The sequence below is a fragment of the Olea europaea genome, unplaced genomic scaffold (genome assembly GCF_002742605.1).
Source record: "Olea europaea var. sylvestris unplaced genomic scaffold, O_europaea_v1 scaffold2538, whole genome shotgun sequence".
NCBI lineage: Eukaryota > Viridiplantae > Streptophyta > Magnoliopsida > Lamiales > Oleaceae > Olea > Olea europaea.
Genome location: NW_019243645.1, coordinates 97,675 through 114,495, shown reverse-complemented (window position 1 = coordinate 114,495; position 16,821 = coordinate 97,675). Strand labels below are relative to the sequence as shown.

Genomic DNA, 16,821 nt, shown 5'->3' with positions numbered 1-16,821 from the left:
TTAGACCTGTTCCGAATTTCAGTTTTCATGAAAGGTTGTACTAGCACAACGTTCAGTTACTAGTAAAGGAAAAAATAATAAATAAAATCTCTTGCAGTTGAGAATTTTCTGGGCTCAATTATGATTTACAAAAGGAAAAATTAGAATAATGTCAGTACAAAAGCAAAAAAGCACTGATGCTAAAATTGGGTTGTCAGATCTCCCAAGGAATATTATTGGAATTCCTTTACTTCACAAGTTCAAGATTTCGGCATGTTGTAAATTGTAATGGTTCCACTCACCTTTCCAAGACACGAACCAATTTGAAGACGCCAGAAGATATTATCGAGAGGTTTCCCTCTATATCTAGCATAAGATCATCAGCAGTTACCTCATAAATTTACAAACAATTTTACCATGTACACATATTCTACAAACAGCTTCATCGAAGAGCAGTCGATTTGAACTCCACTATGTTAGATGGATGCTAATAGGAACATACTTTCCAAGAAATCACAGGTTCAAATGCCATATGAATCTTTAAGCCAAGTAATGAAGTCCCCTAACCAATAGGTCCTGTTTGATCAATCAGCGTACCGACAGGTTCTCCACATAATGCCCTTGATATATTTCCCAGCTCATGAAGATCGAAAATAACAACTGCCAGAAAAGAATGATCTTGATAGAGATAAAGTATAGCAAGTCCAATAAGAAACTAAGCAGGATTTAACAGTTCTCATTAAAGCACGGATGAGAATGCCGGAGACAGGTACAAGATGCATAAGAAAATAAAAGAATGAAAGAAAGAAAAAATGATCGTTATCTTGTGTGCACACGTGGGTGGGTTGGTTTGGATTGGAAGCACGAAATGAGTTACAGACCTGGAATCCCATTCTCCTCGCAGTATGTCATAGCCATCATGTCCATTGGAGACGCACCTCTAGAAGCCAAGTCCCGGAAGGAAATGTGCTCTGCTGCAATATTGTTACTTCTAGGATCGCAAACAAAAACACCATCCGTGTTTGCTCCTTTCAAGACGGCATCCGCATGAACTGAATGAATCAAGATTTGAAATTTCTATCAGAACAGGTAAGAAATCAAGAAGGTTTTTAAATTGTAAATCAATGCTATACTTTCTGATGCTCTAAGAGCTGCAGCTGTATCAGTAGAAAAGAGTGGATTTCCCGTCCCAGCTCCAATACCACCAAATATTACAACTCTTCCTTTTTCAAGATGCCGGATGGCTCGTTGTCTGCTATACGGTTCAGCAACCTCTGGCATAGAGAATGCACTTTGCATGCGTGTCTTCACACCCAATTTCTCCAAAGCCGACTGCAGCAGAATGGAGTTCATCACCGTTGCCATCATTCTGGTTAAAATAAGAATATCATCATTGTCAACAAGCTCGTGAATGAGAACAGATTAACCACAATGACACGCACTTCCCTTTTTGATTTAGTGATGTATTAATTTATCCACTTTAACAAAAGGCTGCATAGTATAAAATGTCCAAATTAATTTTGTATTTTACCAACTCAAGTATCAACAAAAATGCTTTCTATCATTTGATAACCAGACCGACTCAGAAACGCTTTGGTGACCAAAGGTTCCTATTAGGAAAAGGAGAGAGAAGGAAGTAAAAAGTCTAAATTATATTTTTTAAGTAAAACATCACGGTGGAACAAATTGGTAGTCGGTTAAAGATGCATCTACATTAGAATACCATTGTAATTCTCTAAAGTTGAGCTGCACAAGCCACAAGGCACAGCAAACTAACCCTTATTCCCAAACAATCTAAGGTCAAAGTAGTACATCTCTTACATGGCACACACTAGATAACCCTTGCTGAATTTCACTGCAAGTTGCGATCCAATGCAAAGTGTAATTGGTAAATGATAAACCAACGAAATGCATAGAAGATTCACGTCATAATAAGTTATAAAATTTTGCAATGGTTGACAACCTGTCTCAACTATCCTTCTATATTCAAGCATGATATCAGATATGGAAAACGTAGGAGAATTGTAATGCAAGAGGATCGTGTAGTTCAAATTATACTAGAGCGCTTGGAAAGCTTAGAGAACAGTATGTTTGTGTTCGATATGTATTGGACCCCGACGCTCAAACACTCAATATGTATCCAAAAAGCTACATGCTCTTGACCAATTTTTTATATATCTTTTAAATTACATATACTCGAGGGATACTTTAGAAACACCCCTCAGGCAAGAATTGACGTGTCATGTGGTCCTATAATAAAAATCATATAAACAAAAATATAATATATGAATTTAAAATAATTAGAATCAACATGTCCCCAACTATTCTTGTCTTATTCTTTCGAAACTAACCAAATTCCTAATTGAAAGATTCTGTAGATGGATATGGGTAGCTTCCAAACTAAGTTCCTAAAATTTGTCCACCATACAACGGGATCAGGAAGGTGAGCATACTATGAACTTGTTAAATTTTCATCTATAATTTCTTTCCAAAAAGAGTTCGTAGTAGTGCCGGCGTCAGATCCCAAAACTCAACGTTCTGACAATTACAAACACCAAAAATCATATGCTTGTGGTTTATCAAGTGAAGTAGACTTCAGATTGCAAGGTAAATTCTAATTGCATAGGTGTCTGTAAATAAATATAAACTACAATTCATTTTTCATAATATAATAAGATAAAGAAATAACTAAATTCGAGTTATAATATATAATGATGTATAACTTCAAGTCGAGAAACATACCCAATTTGATATGCAGTACACCTATCCAACCCAGTGGATGTAACCCATGCGTCTCCACAAAAGAAATTACGGCCACCTACAACTATGGCAACCTAAAAATTGAAGATATCAACAGTTGATAAAATTCAAAGAAATTAAAATCCCAACTTGCAAATGAGAAGCAAGTTAACTAATACCTCAACACCATAACGACAAGCTATCGAAATTTCTCTTGCAACCAGCATGGCTACCTACAATTAAAATTAAAATTAAAATTAAAACTAAAACTAATCAAACTTGAGGAATTGCTCATTATTAAGAAATATGCTAAACTGCAGAGTGAGCAACGCAATGTGGAAGTACATTATGTCTCTGATTAGAGGGAAACTACTGCAGATTAGAGATGGAAAATGATAACCACTCGTTTTGCAGCATACTTATGAACGCAGTAATAGTGTAACTTTGTAGATATATTTTGAGTTTGCTCATATAATAACTATCCATTTTAAACTTCGTATCATTGTATTTCTTTTCAAATATTTAGAATTTGTTAATGTTTAAAATAAATTTAAAAGATTCAAAGCAAATAATTTGAGTGAAAAAAAGGGAAGATGATAGAAATCAGTTGTAATAATTTGACCAACGCTCAAAATATATCTTCATATTCACAATATTGCAGTAGTCTAAATATATAATACATCAAACGATATTCATATGCAACAAAAATAAGGATATGTCTTGTTCATTTTTCTTAAAATAGAAAGAAAATAATAGATTTTAGAAAAACAATAATATTGAAATGTAATCACGTTGAGAAAAGTAGGAAAAAATAGCTTTCTTCAAGCTAAAAGCAATGCTCTTTGATATGAAAGAAGAAAAAAGTCTTGAGAAAAATATTTAAAAAGATGGTTTAAATATAGATAAAGAAATGAAAAAAAAAAAAATGAGAAATTCATATTCGTTATTCTCTGATGAAAACAGCCAGATAGTTCAGGAAATGTCAGCGTAACTATCTCATCTTTCTATTAGCAAAAGGGTACCTTGGAGGCATGGACGGTTTTCTAAATGAGTCACCTATCATCATGTCGCCCTTCAGATGTAGAAAGATTACTATCTATTCATGACATAACAAGATGACTTCACCAAAACTCAAAATCAAAGTTTAGTGTGTTAACAAATTTCATGATGCCTAGATTCATCAGGTAGCTTGCAAATTGGATCCAATTATCAGGGGAAACAAAACAGAAGAGTAAGAAAAAGAAAACAGAGTTAGCATTAAACCTTTGGATCTATATTGTTTGGAGCAGTACCAGCTAGAGCAGCACCACTAATTTTGAAAACTACTCTTCGCCACCTAAGATTAGTTGATGGTTTCAATTTCACGTTCACAATCTGGCTGCCGGGACTTGCAGTTGCAGTTGCTGTTGCATGTCTGCCCACACAGAATATTTTAGATCAATATAGAAAAGAAGAAGTCATAAAATTGATCAGAAAATCGACCAATATATACATGGCAGCTGATATCATAAATGCCAAACTCAAGAAGTATAGACTATACAACAAAGACTAAACAACTAAGATCCAAATATTATAAGCTAAATGGGTTAGAAGCACTGTCAATCACTCAATTTACAGCAAAGTTTCATGTTAAGTCACTGAACAGTCAGTTACCCTTTTTAGATCAGCTTTGTCGACGTCATTGGGTTAAAGATTTGTTCTGTAAAAATGTCTAACATATAGAACTTAATTGAATTCCCAAACATACATAACATATAGCCTACTGAAACCTTCAACAAATAAGTTGTCTTTGTAACTAGTTTCTGTCGTTTCAGCAACGTGAAAACAGAGCCTCAATTTTCGTCGAATTTTACCACAGATATTCGATTCAAGCCGAAAGATCTGCTGCAGTTCCCTCGTCAGCTTTAACATCATAAAATAGCAATTTCTCAAACCAACAACAGGTAGATAGATTGTAAAGAAAATGAAATTGGCAGTGCAGATTAACACGCAATTCCAATTGATCAGCTCTAATTTTCATATATACCTCTTTGGATGCCTAGTAGATATGGAGGATCCACCGCTGACGGAGTTTTTTTCCTCATCCGCTGCAGCCTTGGCAGCCATACTGTTCCCAACAATATGCTCCATCTGCTGGAACCAAGGCCAGTGACTCACCGAGACCCCACCGTTGCTCAACCGATGCCTCTCCAATTTGTATCGCTTCTTCAAATTATCCACCTTGTTCTTGCACTGCTCAACGCTTTTGCTCTGCTTATCACATCTCTCGCCAACCGTCGCCGCCACCTCCTCCCAGTCCTTTCCCCTCAAATTTCCCCTATTCAACTGCATAAACTTGTCAGTATACGCTTCCAACAAACACGCGATGGCCGTTTCACTCCATTCTTCTCTGTCCTTCCTGTAATCACCGGCGGAAGAGGAGGCGGACGGAAGTCTAGTCCTTTTCGATACGTCGTTATTGACATCGTCACGCTCGCTTGCACGTTTACAGGATCGGGAACTCGGATCAGGTTCGGAATCGAACGGATCTGAGTCTTGATCGTACGGATTGACGGTAAACTGCGGCGTTTGGGTGTTGGTGGAAGGTTGGGTAGCATCAGGATTTTGGTGATCGTCGAGAAGGGAAAAATCGTCGTCACAAGAGGCCATGGACGGCGTTACGGTTAGTGTTGACGGAAACGGAGGAGAACAGACGGACGTGAGAGAAGGCGTTTGGGGGTAATTTTGTGGGGACTGAGTGAGAGGCGTTTAGTGTGTGACGAGTCCGTTAGGTAAGCACGTGTTGCGCGGTCACGTGAGGGGGCCCATTTTTTTTTACGTTACGAAAAAGTTTCCGTTTCTAATTTGCAAGTTCCGTCCTGAAGTTACGATTGAGACTTCTATTTATTTTTTCCTACAACAACCTGTTATTGTATAGTTCATCGTCAAAAGAATGCTCAATCATGTTTATCGATGTAGATAAACACTTGTTTGGTGCAGCGACTAAACCATTCGAACTCTCTGCTAGCGGCTTATTGAAAGGAAAATATTTCAATACAAGTGATATTTTCACAGCCATGGGTAAAAGTATATCCTCTTTTCTATAGAAAAGCTTGTCATGAGGGCATGAAAAAATATTGAAAGGTTCAAGGTGGCTTGTCGGGAGTAATCGAGCATATGTACGAACTTTTAAAGATTCGTTGCTGTCAAGACCAACTCCATTTGGACCTCAAGGAAACAACGTAAATGTTATCAAAAGACTGAAAATGAAGGAGTACATTCCTATGACAATGCAATGGGACATAGAAGTTGATTAATTTTAGCAAAAACCTTTTTCATAGTCTGCAGTCGGTGTTACACAAAGTTTCTTCGTTGAAGGAGTTTTGGGTGCCCAATGACGCTAAAAATGCCACACGATAAAAAGTTTTTGAGCTTATTGATGTCGATATGAGTTTCACAATCACAATGCGAACATGGAGAACTTAATGAAATAGACTAATCCAATGAAGGATGTGTACAGATTAAAAAGCTTGCCAGGTAAGGCTTATAGTTTCCTCTTTCCTTGCTCAAGATAGTAAAATATAAATAAATCTTGAATTGTTTCTCCATTTAGCACTTTGATTGTTGTGCATAATAAACTTTACTTCAAGATCGTTGTTTAGTATCGCAAGAATTCTCAGAATCTAACAATTTACGTGTAAGTGTTATGCCTCAAGTCCAATCGACTTTAGACATAAACACTTTTAATAAATGGTTGATGCGATTTATTGCAGACCTATTAATTAATATTCAATTGGATTAAATAATGGAGTCCATGTATTCAAATATTAGTAATTTGTAAATTACAAAAAGTTGTGATTGTGAAATATAAATTACATATGATTGAATTTTAAATTATTTGTGGTCATAAGTAATGATGAGATACGGATATTGTTATTACGGATAGACCATCACATGTGACATTTCTTACTTGTGAAGTAAGTAGCTGATTTTACAAGCTAAAGTGTGGTGACACTTGAATGAACATGTAGATGTTTTGTTATAAAACGAAACATTGGAGACCCGTTGAGAGATTTCACGTGAATAATTATCTGAGTGTCAGTGGTTAATCTCCGACGTTTGGTAGTGGAATTGGTCATTTGACTTTAGGTCATCATGGTACCTTATAGAAGGACAGTCATACTTTGACGGTGTTAGACGTTGCTCTGCCAAAAGTTGCTAATACGGCATCGTTTGGACATGTCAAGAATTATATGAAGGTTGTGAATGACTAATAGATGATTCGTTACTCTTAGATAGTAAGATATTATAATCTGCATTTCATTCAATTAAGTCGACAACGAAATCCTTGGCCAAGGTGTACTCAGAAGTCGAAAAGGAGTTTTTGATTTATATAGATTCAATAATAGAATGAAAGATATGACCAATAATTGGGATTAACACACTTTCATATCGCATAATTAATCACATCATGTTGATGAAGGGATTATAATTTCACGGTAAATGAACGAGTTTGATTTTGTCATATCACGTGACATTTTTCCGTCACATGTATTGCTCTGACACATTATTAGATGTCAATTTGGAACGGCGAACGTGAATTGGTGATAAATTAAAAGAGTTTTTTAATTTATTGATTTCGAGTAGATCAAAATAATAATTCACATCATTAGGTATCGTGATTGAGAACTTAATAGGTCGCATACAAAAGGAGAACTGGAAGATTATGATTTGTCAATTAATTAATTTAACAAGCGGTGGATAAATTAATTAATTGGGTTGTTTATTTATAAGCCTAAATTAATTAATTAGATTAATTAATACACAGATCGAATTTAATTAAATGAATTAATTAAATAATGGATCAGGTCAGACCAAACCCGTTTGAGCTTATATAGATAAGTGACTAGAGTTTTCAATATGTAGAGATTTTTCATTTTTGCTAGCACAAGATGATAAAACCCTAGTTCCTAAAATCTTGTTCTCTGTGTGAATTTTCATTGAACGCTGGATAATTGGACAGCTGTGGATGACGAGTCAAGATCATTGGAATGAAAAAATAGCAAAAGAGTTTGCATATCTCGTAAAAGGTACAATCTCTATTACGTTTTTTTTTAATCTAAACACAAAGCAAATCCTTGATAAGAATTAAAAAAAAAAAAAATTTCAGCTACGCATGATTAAGCATGTTCCCAACACTTCGAGTTCTTAATATTGTTCATCACCATCCAAGAGATTTCCAGTTAAAAAATCAAACTAACAATTTGTTTATAATAAATAACTTCCATATTTTATTTGTCCCATAATAGAGCTCCCATTTTTGAGGATGAAACAGACGGTATAATCAATTAGCGCGGATTTAGGTTATTAAATTTCAAGAATATTAAAGCTGTCATTTGATAGCAATTTTCACTCAAAAAAATCAATTTTTAGATCGTTATTTCATTATTTTAGCTTTTATTTTTTTACTTATTCACCCACAAATGGGATCCACTTTTTTTTCTAACGATCAAAAAATCAATTATCGTAATCACTATCAAACATGCCCGTCAAAAAGTAATGTATTGTTACCAAATGTTATATATTAGCGTGTCATTTATAATTTTACAAATAAGGGTAATTTAGTCTGTTAAACTTATAATGGTATATTTCTAAATTTCCTTAAGGAAAAATCACAATCACAATACGAAACATTTCATTTGTGTCACCGTAAGTATCAAAAAAATCAACATGTTAGTTTAGGATAGAAAATTAAAATAATCCATTTTCAATACCAAATTTCTAAAACTTATTTGAATCCAAATTTATTATTAACTATATATTTTTTCAATAAAATAATCTTATACGTAAATTCAATTTATTTTATTTTTATAGTTTTTAACTATATATTCCCTAAAAAAAACATTTTTATATAATTTATTTTCAAAGAATCACTACAAAACATGAATAAAATCTAGCGCAGCATATATTCCCACCAAATCTTTTAAAATAAATAAAATAAAAAAATAGAGGCCGTTTGCTTTACGAATACGATACTTCTCTCAACCTCCTTTTGTTTTTCTCTGTTCAAAGTCCAAGACAAAACAAAGAAGAAACCACATTAGTTATAACTCTCTACATAACACGAATCTTCTCTGAGTTTTGTAGAAAGATAAAATCCAGCAAAATGCATTCGAATCACTTGCTACTCGAAGAGCCAATTAGGATGGCTTCCATTCTCGAGCCATCAAGAGCTGTAAGTATTTTTTTGGGGACAATTTTTCAAGATTACATACAGATCCACTCATGCATTAATGATTTGGATTTTGAGGAGTAATCAAGTGTGCGTGTACAGAGTTTCTTTCCGGCAATGACGAAGATCGTAGGGACATTGGGCCCGTGTTCTCGATCGGTCGAGGTTATCTCCGGTTGTCTTAGAGCTGGAATGTCTGGTAGTTTAAATCGAATGTTTTCTTCAATTTTATTTGTTTTTGTCTAGGGATAATGCTTATTTTTTTGTGGGCAGTGGCTAGATTTGATTTTTCGTGGCATGATGCGGAGTATCATCAGGAAACCCTGGAGAATTTGAAGGCTGCTATCAATAGCACCAAGAAGCTCTGTTCTGTATGTATATTTGATGTCCCAAAGAAGAATAATTTGATGGTTCTTGTGATGATAATTCTAAAATTGAACTACAGATTTTTTTTTTTTTTGCCATAAACAGACGAGAACACGATGGCAGTTTATTTTTTGACTGAACTTATGTATGTTGATTTTCAACTTATTTCAGGTTATGCTAGATTCTGTGGGTCCCGAGTTACAGGTTGTTAATAAGACTGAGAATGACATAACTCTTGAGGCAGATGACAAGGTAATTCTGACGCCAGATGAAGGCCAAGAAGCGTCCTCTGAAGTTTTGCCAATCAACTTTGCTGGACTCTCTAAGGTTTATAATGCTCCTAACCTTAATAAATCTTATTTATTTTTTCTTGTTTCAGTTTTCTTTATTTTGTAAATTGCAAAGGCTTGAGTTCATTAGTTCTATTGCTTTCTTGAGAATGAAAAAGTCAAAGAGCATGCCTTGTATCTACTTCACTATAAATGTTTCATCCTCACTGAGATTAGTTCTATTAATTAATTGCATAAACTCTCTCTGGTACCACTTATTTACAATTTTTTGTCTGTATTGAGATACATGTTAGTGCCTCGGCTTTGAAAATTTCCTAGTAAAGCTCAAGGCCTAATTTTGACCAGAACTTTGAAAGTTCTTGTTTTCAAATATTTATACTTTTCAGGTTACATAGCGTTCAATGAAAATTTTCTCAGCAAATGTTTAGCTCTATAGTTGCATAACTTCACTTTATGTTTTTTATAGCATCTAATTGAGCCGCTGAACTAAGCCTATCTGTTTTGCAGGCTGTGAAAAAGGGAGACACCATTTTTTTAGGTCAATACCTCTTTACTGGAAGCGAGACCACTTCTGTTTGGCTGGAGGTATGAAGCGGAGTTCCTGAATTGCTAGTCTGAACTCAACAAGATTGACTTATTTGTTGATTTCTTTCGTTTCCTTTTTTTTTTTTTTTCATTTCATTTCATTTAATTTCTCGTTGTGTTGATATCTTTGTTCCAATAAGTGTGCTTTTGTCAAATCATTTCTTTCATTTTCTTCTCTTTCTGTTACTTTCCACGTTGAATCGTTTACTTGATTAAATAGGGAAAAAAACCTAGGCATATATACCATAGTGTTATGCGTGTGATTGTATAATCCGACTGGGATAACTTGTTTACTGTGGTACATTGCTTGAAGTCTGTGATTTGGCCTGACAGGTAGATGAAGTAAAAGGTGATGATGTGGTTTGTGTGGTAAAGAATTCTGCGAACTTGTCCGGGTCATTATTTACCATGCATGCTTCTCAGATACGTATTGAAATGCCCACTCTATCTGATAAGGACAAGCAGGTGAGTGAGTTGTAGCAATATCTGCGCTTTTCTAGATGTCAATATGCTTTCTTAACTTGTGCTTTGATTTGGAAGATTTCCTGAAGGATATTTGGTGGATTGGCAATGTATTGGTTCTAATCTCTCTAAAAACTGGTCATTGAGTTTCAAAATCAGCTTTTATGTTTGACTTTAATTGATGCAATCTTTAACTTTTGGTGTTATTTCAATTTTACTTCAGGTTATTAGCACATGGGGTGTTCAGAATAAAATTGATTTTCTTTCACTGTCATTTACGCGACATGCAGAAGATGTTCGTGAGGTAAAAAAGGGAAAAGAAAAGAATGCTTCTTGATTCCTTCATATTGCTCTGTACATTGTTCTGTTCTCGCAAATATTTTGGATTATTTAATTTCTGGTTATGGCACTGAATGCAGGCTCGCAAGTATCTATCTAAGCTTGGTGATCTAAATCAAACTCAAATTTTTGCTAAAATTGAAAACATAGAGGTGAATTTCGTATGTTACCTCATTCTTTTATAAAAGAGAAAATTTCATTGCTTTTCTGATAACAGCATATGATGCTGACCTGCAACTATGCAAAAGTTCATTGTTTTACATCTTTCTCACTGCTATCTTTGTAGGGTTTAACCCATTTCGATGAGATCCTACAGGAGGCAGATGGTATCATTCTTTCTCGTGGAAACCTTGGTATAGATCTGCCGCCTGAGAAGGTTGGTTATTATGATTGCTTTAAAGGAAAAATGTGAAGTGTTTAGATTCTGACGCTTCATTTTTTTTTTTCTCTTAAATGTAAAGTGTTTAGATGCTGATGCTTCATCCTTTTTTCTTCTTTTTTGCCAATCGTGTTTCATTCTTTTTGTGCTCTGCAAAACTGAGTTAGTTTTCCTATTCGTCTGTGTTAAAGATAGCATTTAAAGATGCTTCTCCTTCTGGGAATACCCAATGATGTACTATTTTAAATTTAATGGTGAGTATTAGTATGTTAAAGTTGGTTCTGCAACCAATGTTGCTTGTTTACAGATGGAAATGTAAATGGCTGACTCCGAATACTTTTTGATTTCTCAGCAATAAAGATATCTTTCTGTACCTCTCTCTATACTGTGTCAACTTTCAAATTTAATATTTTGACTTCCGAAATGACGAAAGCTTGGCATCTTGATTATCTTTGCATGCACAACACTAGGAGGTAGGTTGTTTTTCTTCCCCTTCCGAGTCTTCAGTTCTCTATGTGCTCTGAACTTTTTAATATTTACACCCATGAAATGACTCTTGGTGAATATCAGAATTTTTCTACTCTGACTTGCCAGTAGTGAAATGACGCCTAATTGAACTTTCAAATGCTTCGATGAAACGGCTGCAACTGGAGCTAGACAGCTTGTAGAAAAGCTACTTACAATAATATTATATTTTCTTAGCTTTTGTGTGGGTTGGGGCTCCCTCCATAAAGAAAATCGTATGTATTTTTTCGTATAAACATACATTTGACTCGATTGATTATTGTAGCCTAGACAACAATGTTTCACCTGATAATTTTTCAAAGGTTTGCCATATTCATCTCAGTTTTAAGTTTGCAAATATGTTCATTGTTCAGAATGAAGCCTTTTGCGGCTTTGTTCTCCATACATGTCTTTAGTGTTTATATTCGATTTTCTGAAGCAATCAACTGGATAGTGATTATTTCAAAACTAGCTCCATCACCCACTGCAGCTAGTGCATATAGCCATCACCAGTCACCATTAATCACTGGAAACACACCGTTGTACATCCACAAATATCACACAATTTCTCTACAATCAATTTCTCCCTTCAGTTGACTACCATTCACGACCACCTGCAACATTAAGAATGCTAGCCACCTCCTGCCACCACCCAAAGAACAATCTACACCATCCCAAATTAAAAATCAGGCTGACACTCGCTGACTTACTCGCAACCTACCATCCTCACCATCAAATTCACCACATGGGCATTATCCCAATTGTCCAGTTTCAAATTTCTGATTGTCAATAGTTCATTGATTCAACTGTTGCAAACAGTAGGAAACTAGGTTAGAAATTGAAGAAGAAAGTGAGATTGCTCTTTCTTATTTATTGCGGACACATGCAAGCAATCATTTAAGAGGTGTTCTTCCTTTTTGGAATTTCAAGTGTAGTAACGGCATATAGATGCTCACCTCAGAAGTAAGTTTTTAAATTCAAGCTTTGAATACTTTTGAAAAAGTTTCTAGCAAGAAAAACAAAAACAATTCTCAACACCCTTACGAGTTAGTGATGAGATCTCGGATTCGTCCTTTGGCATTTATAGCTCTTGGAAAGCAGTCATATCCATGTAAGATAAGAAAGCATATTGACTACTTTCCAGACCCATCATGAGCTCAAAAACTGATATATTGGCATAGGTGTGTCAGGGACTTTCCCAATGTCTCTAGAAGGGGCATGAGGTTCCCCGTCTGGGAGTGGGAGGTAATTTGGTCATGGCCTTGGTCACGCTCTTGCGGACAGCCGTACGTGATACCCAACAGTTTGCTCCTGCTTGCAGCGAAGGCCTGGTCAATCGTATACGATCTTCAAAATGAGGGGTGAGGAAGAATGAGGCGTTGGCTGGATAGTCGGTGGTGATTATTTGGGGTTGAAGATTGCAAGTTATGTCTTATTTATTGTCATGTCATTGTATGTTGCATGCCTTAATTCTCATAAAATTTCAAATTAACCAATCTGTTTCCCTTTATCACTTGGGTATTTTCATGCAAGACCATTGGCTGATATTATCAAATAGAAGGGGTGAATTGGATCTCTACAGGAAGTTGATTGGGTGAATTATGGCCATTTTTAGTAGAACTAACATGCTATAGAGTGCAAAATTCTGTACCAACCTTGTCATTATTCTAGTGTAATCATCAACGCAGTTCTCATCATTGTTAATGACCTTAGTTTTTGGTCTGTATAAAACCTTTTGCTAGCTAACTTTCTTCGGCATTTGCAGGTGTTCTTTTTTCAGAAGTCTGCCATTTACAAATGTAATATGGCTGGAAAGCCAGCTGTCATAACTCGTGTTGTTGATACTATGACCAACAATTTGAGGCCTACCCGTGCTGAGGCAACTGATGTTGCTAATGCTGTTCTGGATGGTAAGTCACTGTTCTATGAGTATGTAAGACCTACGAGTTCATGAAATATTGATGGACAGTTGGACCAACTTGTAGCTATATCTTACTTCATTACATTATGTATTATGACGTTTTATTCATTTATATTTTTTGTTTGATTTTTGAATCTGTATTCTCTATATCTTTATCTTCTTTATTATTGAACTTCATTCAATTTATACTCATTGCACTTTGAAGCTATCAGCAGCTGAACAAGGGTGATTTTCTTTTCATCGTTTTTGTTCAGGATGTGATGCTATTCTTCTTGGGGCTGAGACTTTACGTGGATTATACCCTATTGAAACTATTTCTACAGTTGGCAAAATCTGTGCTGAGGTAAGAATATGTAGTTAATTTTTACTTGTATCACCTCATTCTGAAAATCACGGTTAAATAAATGTGCATTTTATGGTTGGTTTGTGAAACCTGAGATTTATTCATCATCTTTTTCTTGAATTAGGAACATCATTTGATTTTTTTCTTGTTTTCCTTTTTACATTTGATTTACATTTCATGCACTGCAATCTGTTCTTTTTGGACATAACCTGCACGAAACTGGCTTGCAGGCTGAGAAGGTTTTCAATCAAGACCAATACTTCAAGGAGACTGTAAAGTATGTTGGGGAACCTATGGCACACTTGGAATCCATTGCTTCCTCTGCGGTATGTTGTGATCTTAAAAGTGGACAGAAGAAGAAAAAGGAAATTGTGCAAATGAATATTTCTTGTGATTGTAGCGCTTTGTTCTCGAATTTGGAGAAGATTTAAGTAATTATTTTTTTCATCTTTAGGTTCGGGCAGCCATTAAGGTGAAGGCATCGATTATCATTTGTTTTACTTCTTCTGGAAGGGCTGCAAGGTACATACTCAATGGTGCTTATGCATTGGATATCTTGAAATACTTATTATGTTGCTGATTCTTGTGCGATTTTGACTACTTTAATACTTGTAAATGCAGATTGATAGCTAAGTATAGGCCGACGATGCCTGTTCTATCAGTTGTCATCCCGCGCCTCAAAACAAATTCTAGTAGTGCATTTCAGGTAAACCATGGACCCTCTTTCAATATATAGTGATATCTAAAAACATATTGTTCAATGCATTTGATGAACTGTTTACATGGTGCTTAGCACCTGTTTGACGACCATTATAATGAGTTTTTTGGGGAAAATGAGTTTTGGAATAGTGATTTTTTGAGAATGTGTGATTAAAAAGTAGGAAAAAATTTGGGTTTATGTACAAATTATTTTATTGTGAGAATGTGTGATTGAAAATTAATTTGAGGAAAAAAGTTTTGTTTTAATGGTTGTCAAAAAGGGGCTTAATACAGTCAACTCAATTTTAGTTTTTCTAATACTTAAGCTTTTCTCTTGGTTGCATAGTCGGTTTACAGTTGTGCTTTTGATTTTCATCAATAAATTCCTATTTTGAAGGCAAATGAGCTTCCTCTTATGATTTGATCCTTGTATTGTGAGAATGTGTGATTGAAAATTAATTTGAGGAAAAAAGTTTTGTTTTAATGGTTGTCAAAAAGGGGCTTAATACAGTCAGCTCAATTTTAGTGTTTCTAATACTTAAGCTTTTCTCTTGGTTGCATAGTCGGTTTACAGTTGTGCTTTTGATTTTCATCAATAAATTCCTATTTTGAAGGCAAATGAGCTTCCTCTTATGATTTGATCCTTTGGCATTTTAGTTCCCAGCTACACACTGCATTGACACGACACTAAACTGACACCAAACTCTGAGCATGACAATTTCTAAGAAATAGGACACTTTATATTACAGCGCATCGCGGTGACATTCTCCCATCACGCAATCACACCGATGTGTTCTTTAGATCTCTTGTACTTTCTCATTTAAACAACTTTCTTTTGAAGTATTATCATTCAAACTATACTTGCTTTCAAGGTAAGATATCTATCTATAAAATTTTGATGAATTCTGAGACAATGATATTGGCACTCAAAGAGAAACTTCTTTTTCTGTTAGGTCCTAGTTGCTGCTTCTTGATAGCTAATGATTTTTGTCTTTTAAAGAATTTATGATAACGAGTGACATGTTTTCTTTAATTTTATTTCCCATCGCATCAATTTCATGTTTCCCTTGTTCTATGAAATATATATTGTTATTTCTCTTCTTGCAATGTTGTCTTCTTCTGACATTCTAGGCCGATGGATCTTTTCTGCATGTTCAGGCAACGCAATCACTTATAGTTCGAGGTCTTCTTCCCTTGATTGCTGATCCTCGCCAGCCGGTAAGTTCCTTTGTTTTAATAAACGGTCGACCCTCCATATTTGCACTTTTCAGTCGAAGAAATGTAAATAGTTAATGGATATTCATATCGCAATATCTTGCATAGTTCTGTTGTATTATGTAATATCCATTTTGTTTCCTTTTGATTGGGAATCACATTTCTTTGGCATATGAATTGAGACCTAGTCTTGGTACCACGACAGGCTTTTTGTTTCTTTGATTATTTTTTAATGTCCTTTGGACTTCAGGTGTTATTCTTTCTATACTGTATAGTGCTCATTAGCTATGGTCAAATTTTGTCTTGATGAAACTCATGTTAACTCAACATCTGTTTATCTTGTAGGCCGAGTCAATAGATGCCATCGACGAGTCGGTTCTAAAAGTTGCAATTGATCATGGGAAGACCTTGGGAATTGTGAAGTCGCATGATCGAGTTGTTGTCTGCCAGAAAGTTGGAGATGCATCCGTAGTTAAGATCATTGAACTTGAAGATTAAAATATTTAGGCCAATCTGTGGGCTATTCGCCCTTCCACTTTTTGTTACATAATAAATTGATTCTCACGTCGATTTTGAGAACTATCTCATGGTTTTTTTGAGTAGTCTGAAGGTAGATTGATTATGAGCCACAATTTTATGTGAGAACCTATGAATCTAATAAAACTTTTTGCATGCACACTTTCCATCGTTCTCATCACTACATATTGAATTATAAAGATTAAATCAAGCAATTATAATGATTCATGGTGTAACAAAATGATGAGATACTTTATAAGAATGAAATGCGTT

General features: G+C 35.1%; 2 protein-coding genes across 3 annotated transcripts; one reads left to right on the top strand and one right to left on the bottom strand.

The window, feature by feature from the left end:
* Nucleotides 1-97: 97 nt before the first annotated feature.
* LOC111382622 (uridylate kinase) lies at nt 98-5,508 on the bottom strand. The gene is made up of 7 exons (XM_023006650.1): nt 4,745-5,508; nt 3,982-4,132; nt 2,898-2,951; nt 2,722-2,813; nt 1,113-1,348; nt 861-1,031; nt 98-639 (listed from the first exon to the last, which is right to left on the bottom strand). The coding sequence occupies exons 1-7, from the start codon at nt 5,365-5,367 to the stop codon at nt 542-544; spliced, it is 1,425 nt and encodes a 474-aa protein (XP_022862418.1). The 5' UTR covers nt 5,368-5,508; the 3' UTR covers nt 98-541.
* Nucleotides 5,509-8,715: 3,207 nt separating this feature from the next.
* LOC111382616 (pyruvate kinase 1, cytosolic-like) lies at nt 8,716-16,719 on the top strand. 2 transcript variants are annotated; one of them, XM_023006643.1, is made up of 16 exons: nt 8,716-8,932; nt 9,032-9,128; nt 9,203-9,300; nt 9,467-9,622; nt 10,093-10,170; nt 10,504-10,635; nt 10,856-10,936; nt 11,052-11,123; nt 11,258-11,347; nt 13,620-13,764; nt 14,030-14,118; nt 14,349-14,444; nt 14,573-14,640; nt 14,740-14,824; nt 15,949-16,035; nt 16,378-16,719. In XM_023006643.1, the coding sequence occupies exons 1-16, from the start codon at nt 8,864-8,866 to the stop codon at nt 16,528-16,530; spliced, it is 1,596 nt and encodes a 531-aa protein (XP_022862411.1). In that variant the 5' UTR covers nt 8,716-8,863; the 3' UTR covers nt 16,531-16,719. The 2 variants fall into 2 exon arrangements, with proteins under 2 accessions (XP_022862411.1, XP_022862412.1); XM_023006644.1 differs by having other exon boundaries at nt 8,717-8,932; nt 15,976-16,035.
* Nucleotides 16,720-16,821: the final 102 nt, after the last annotated feature.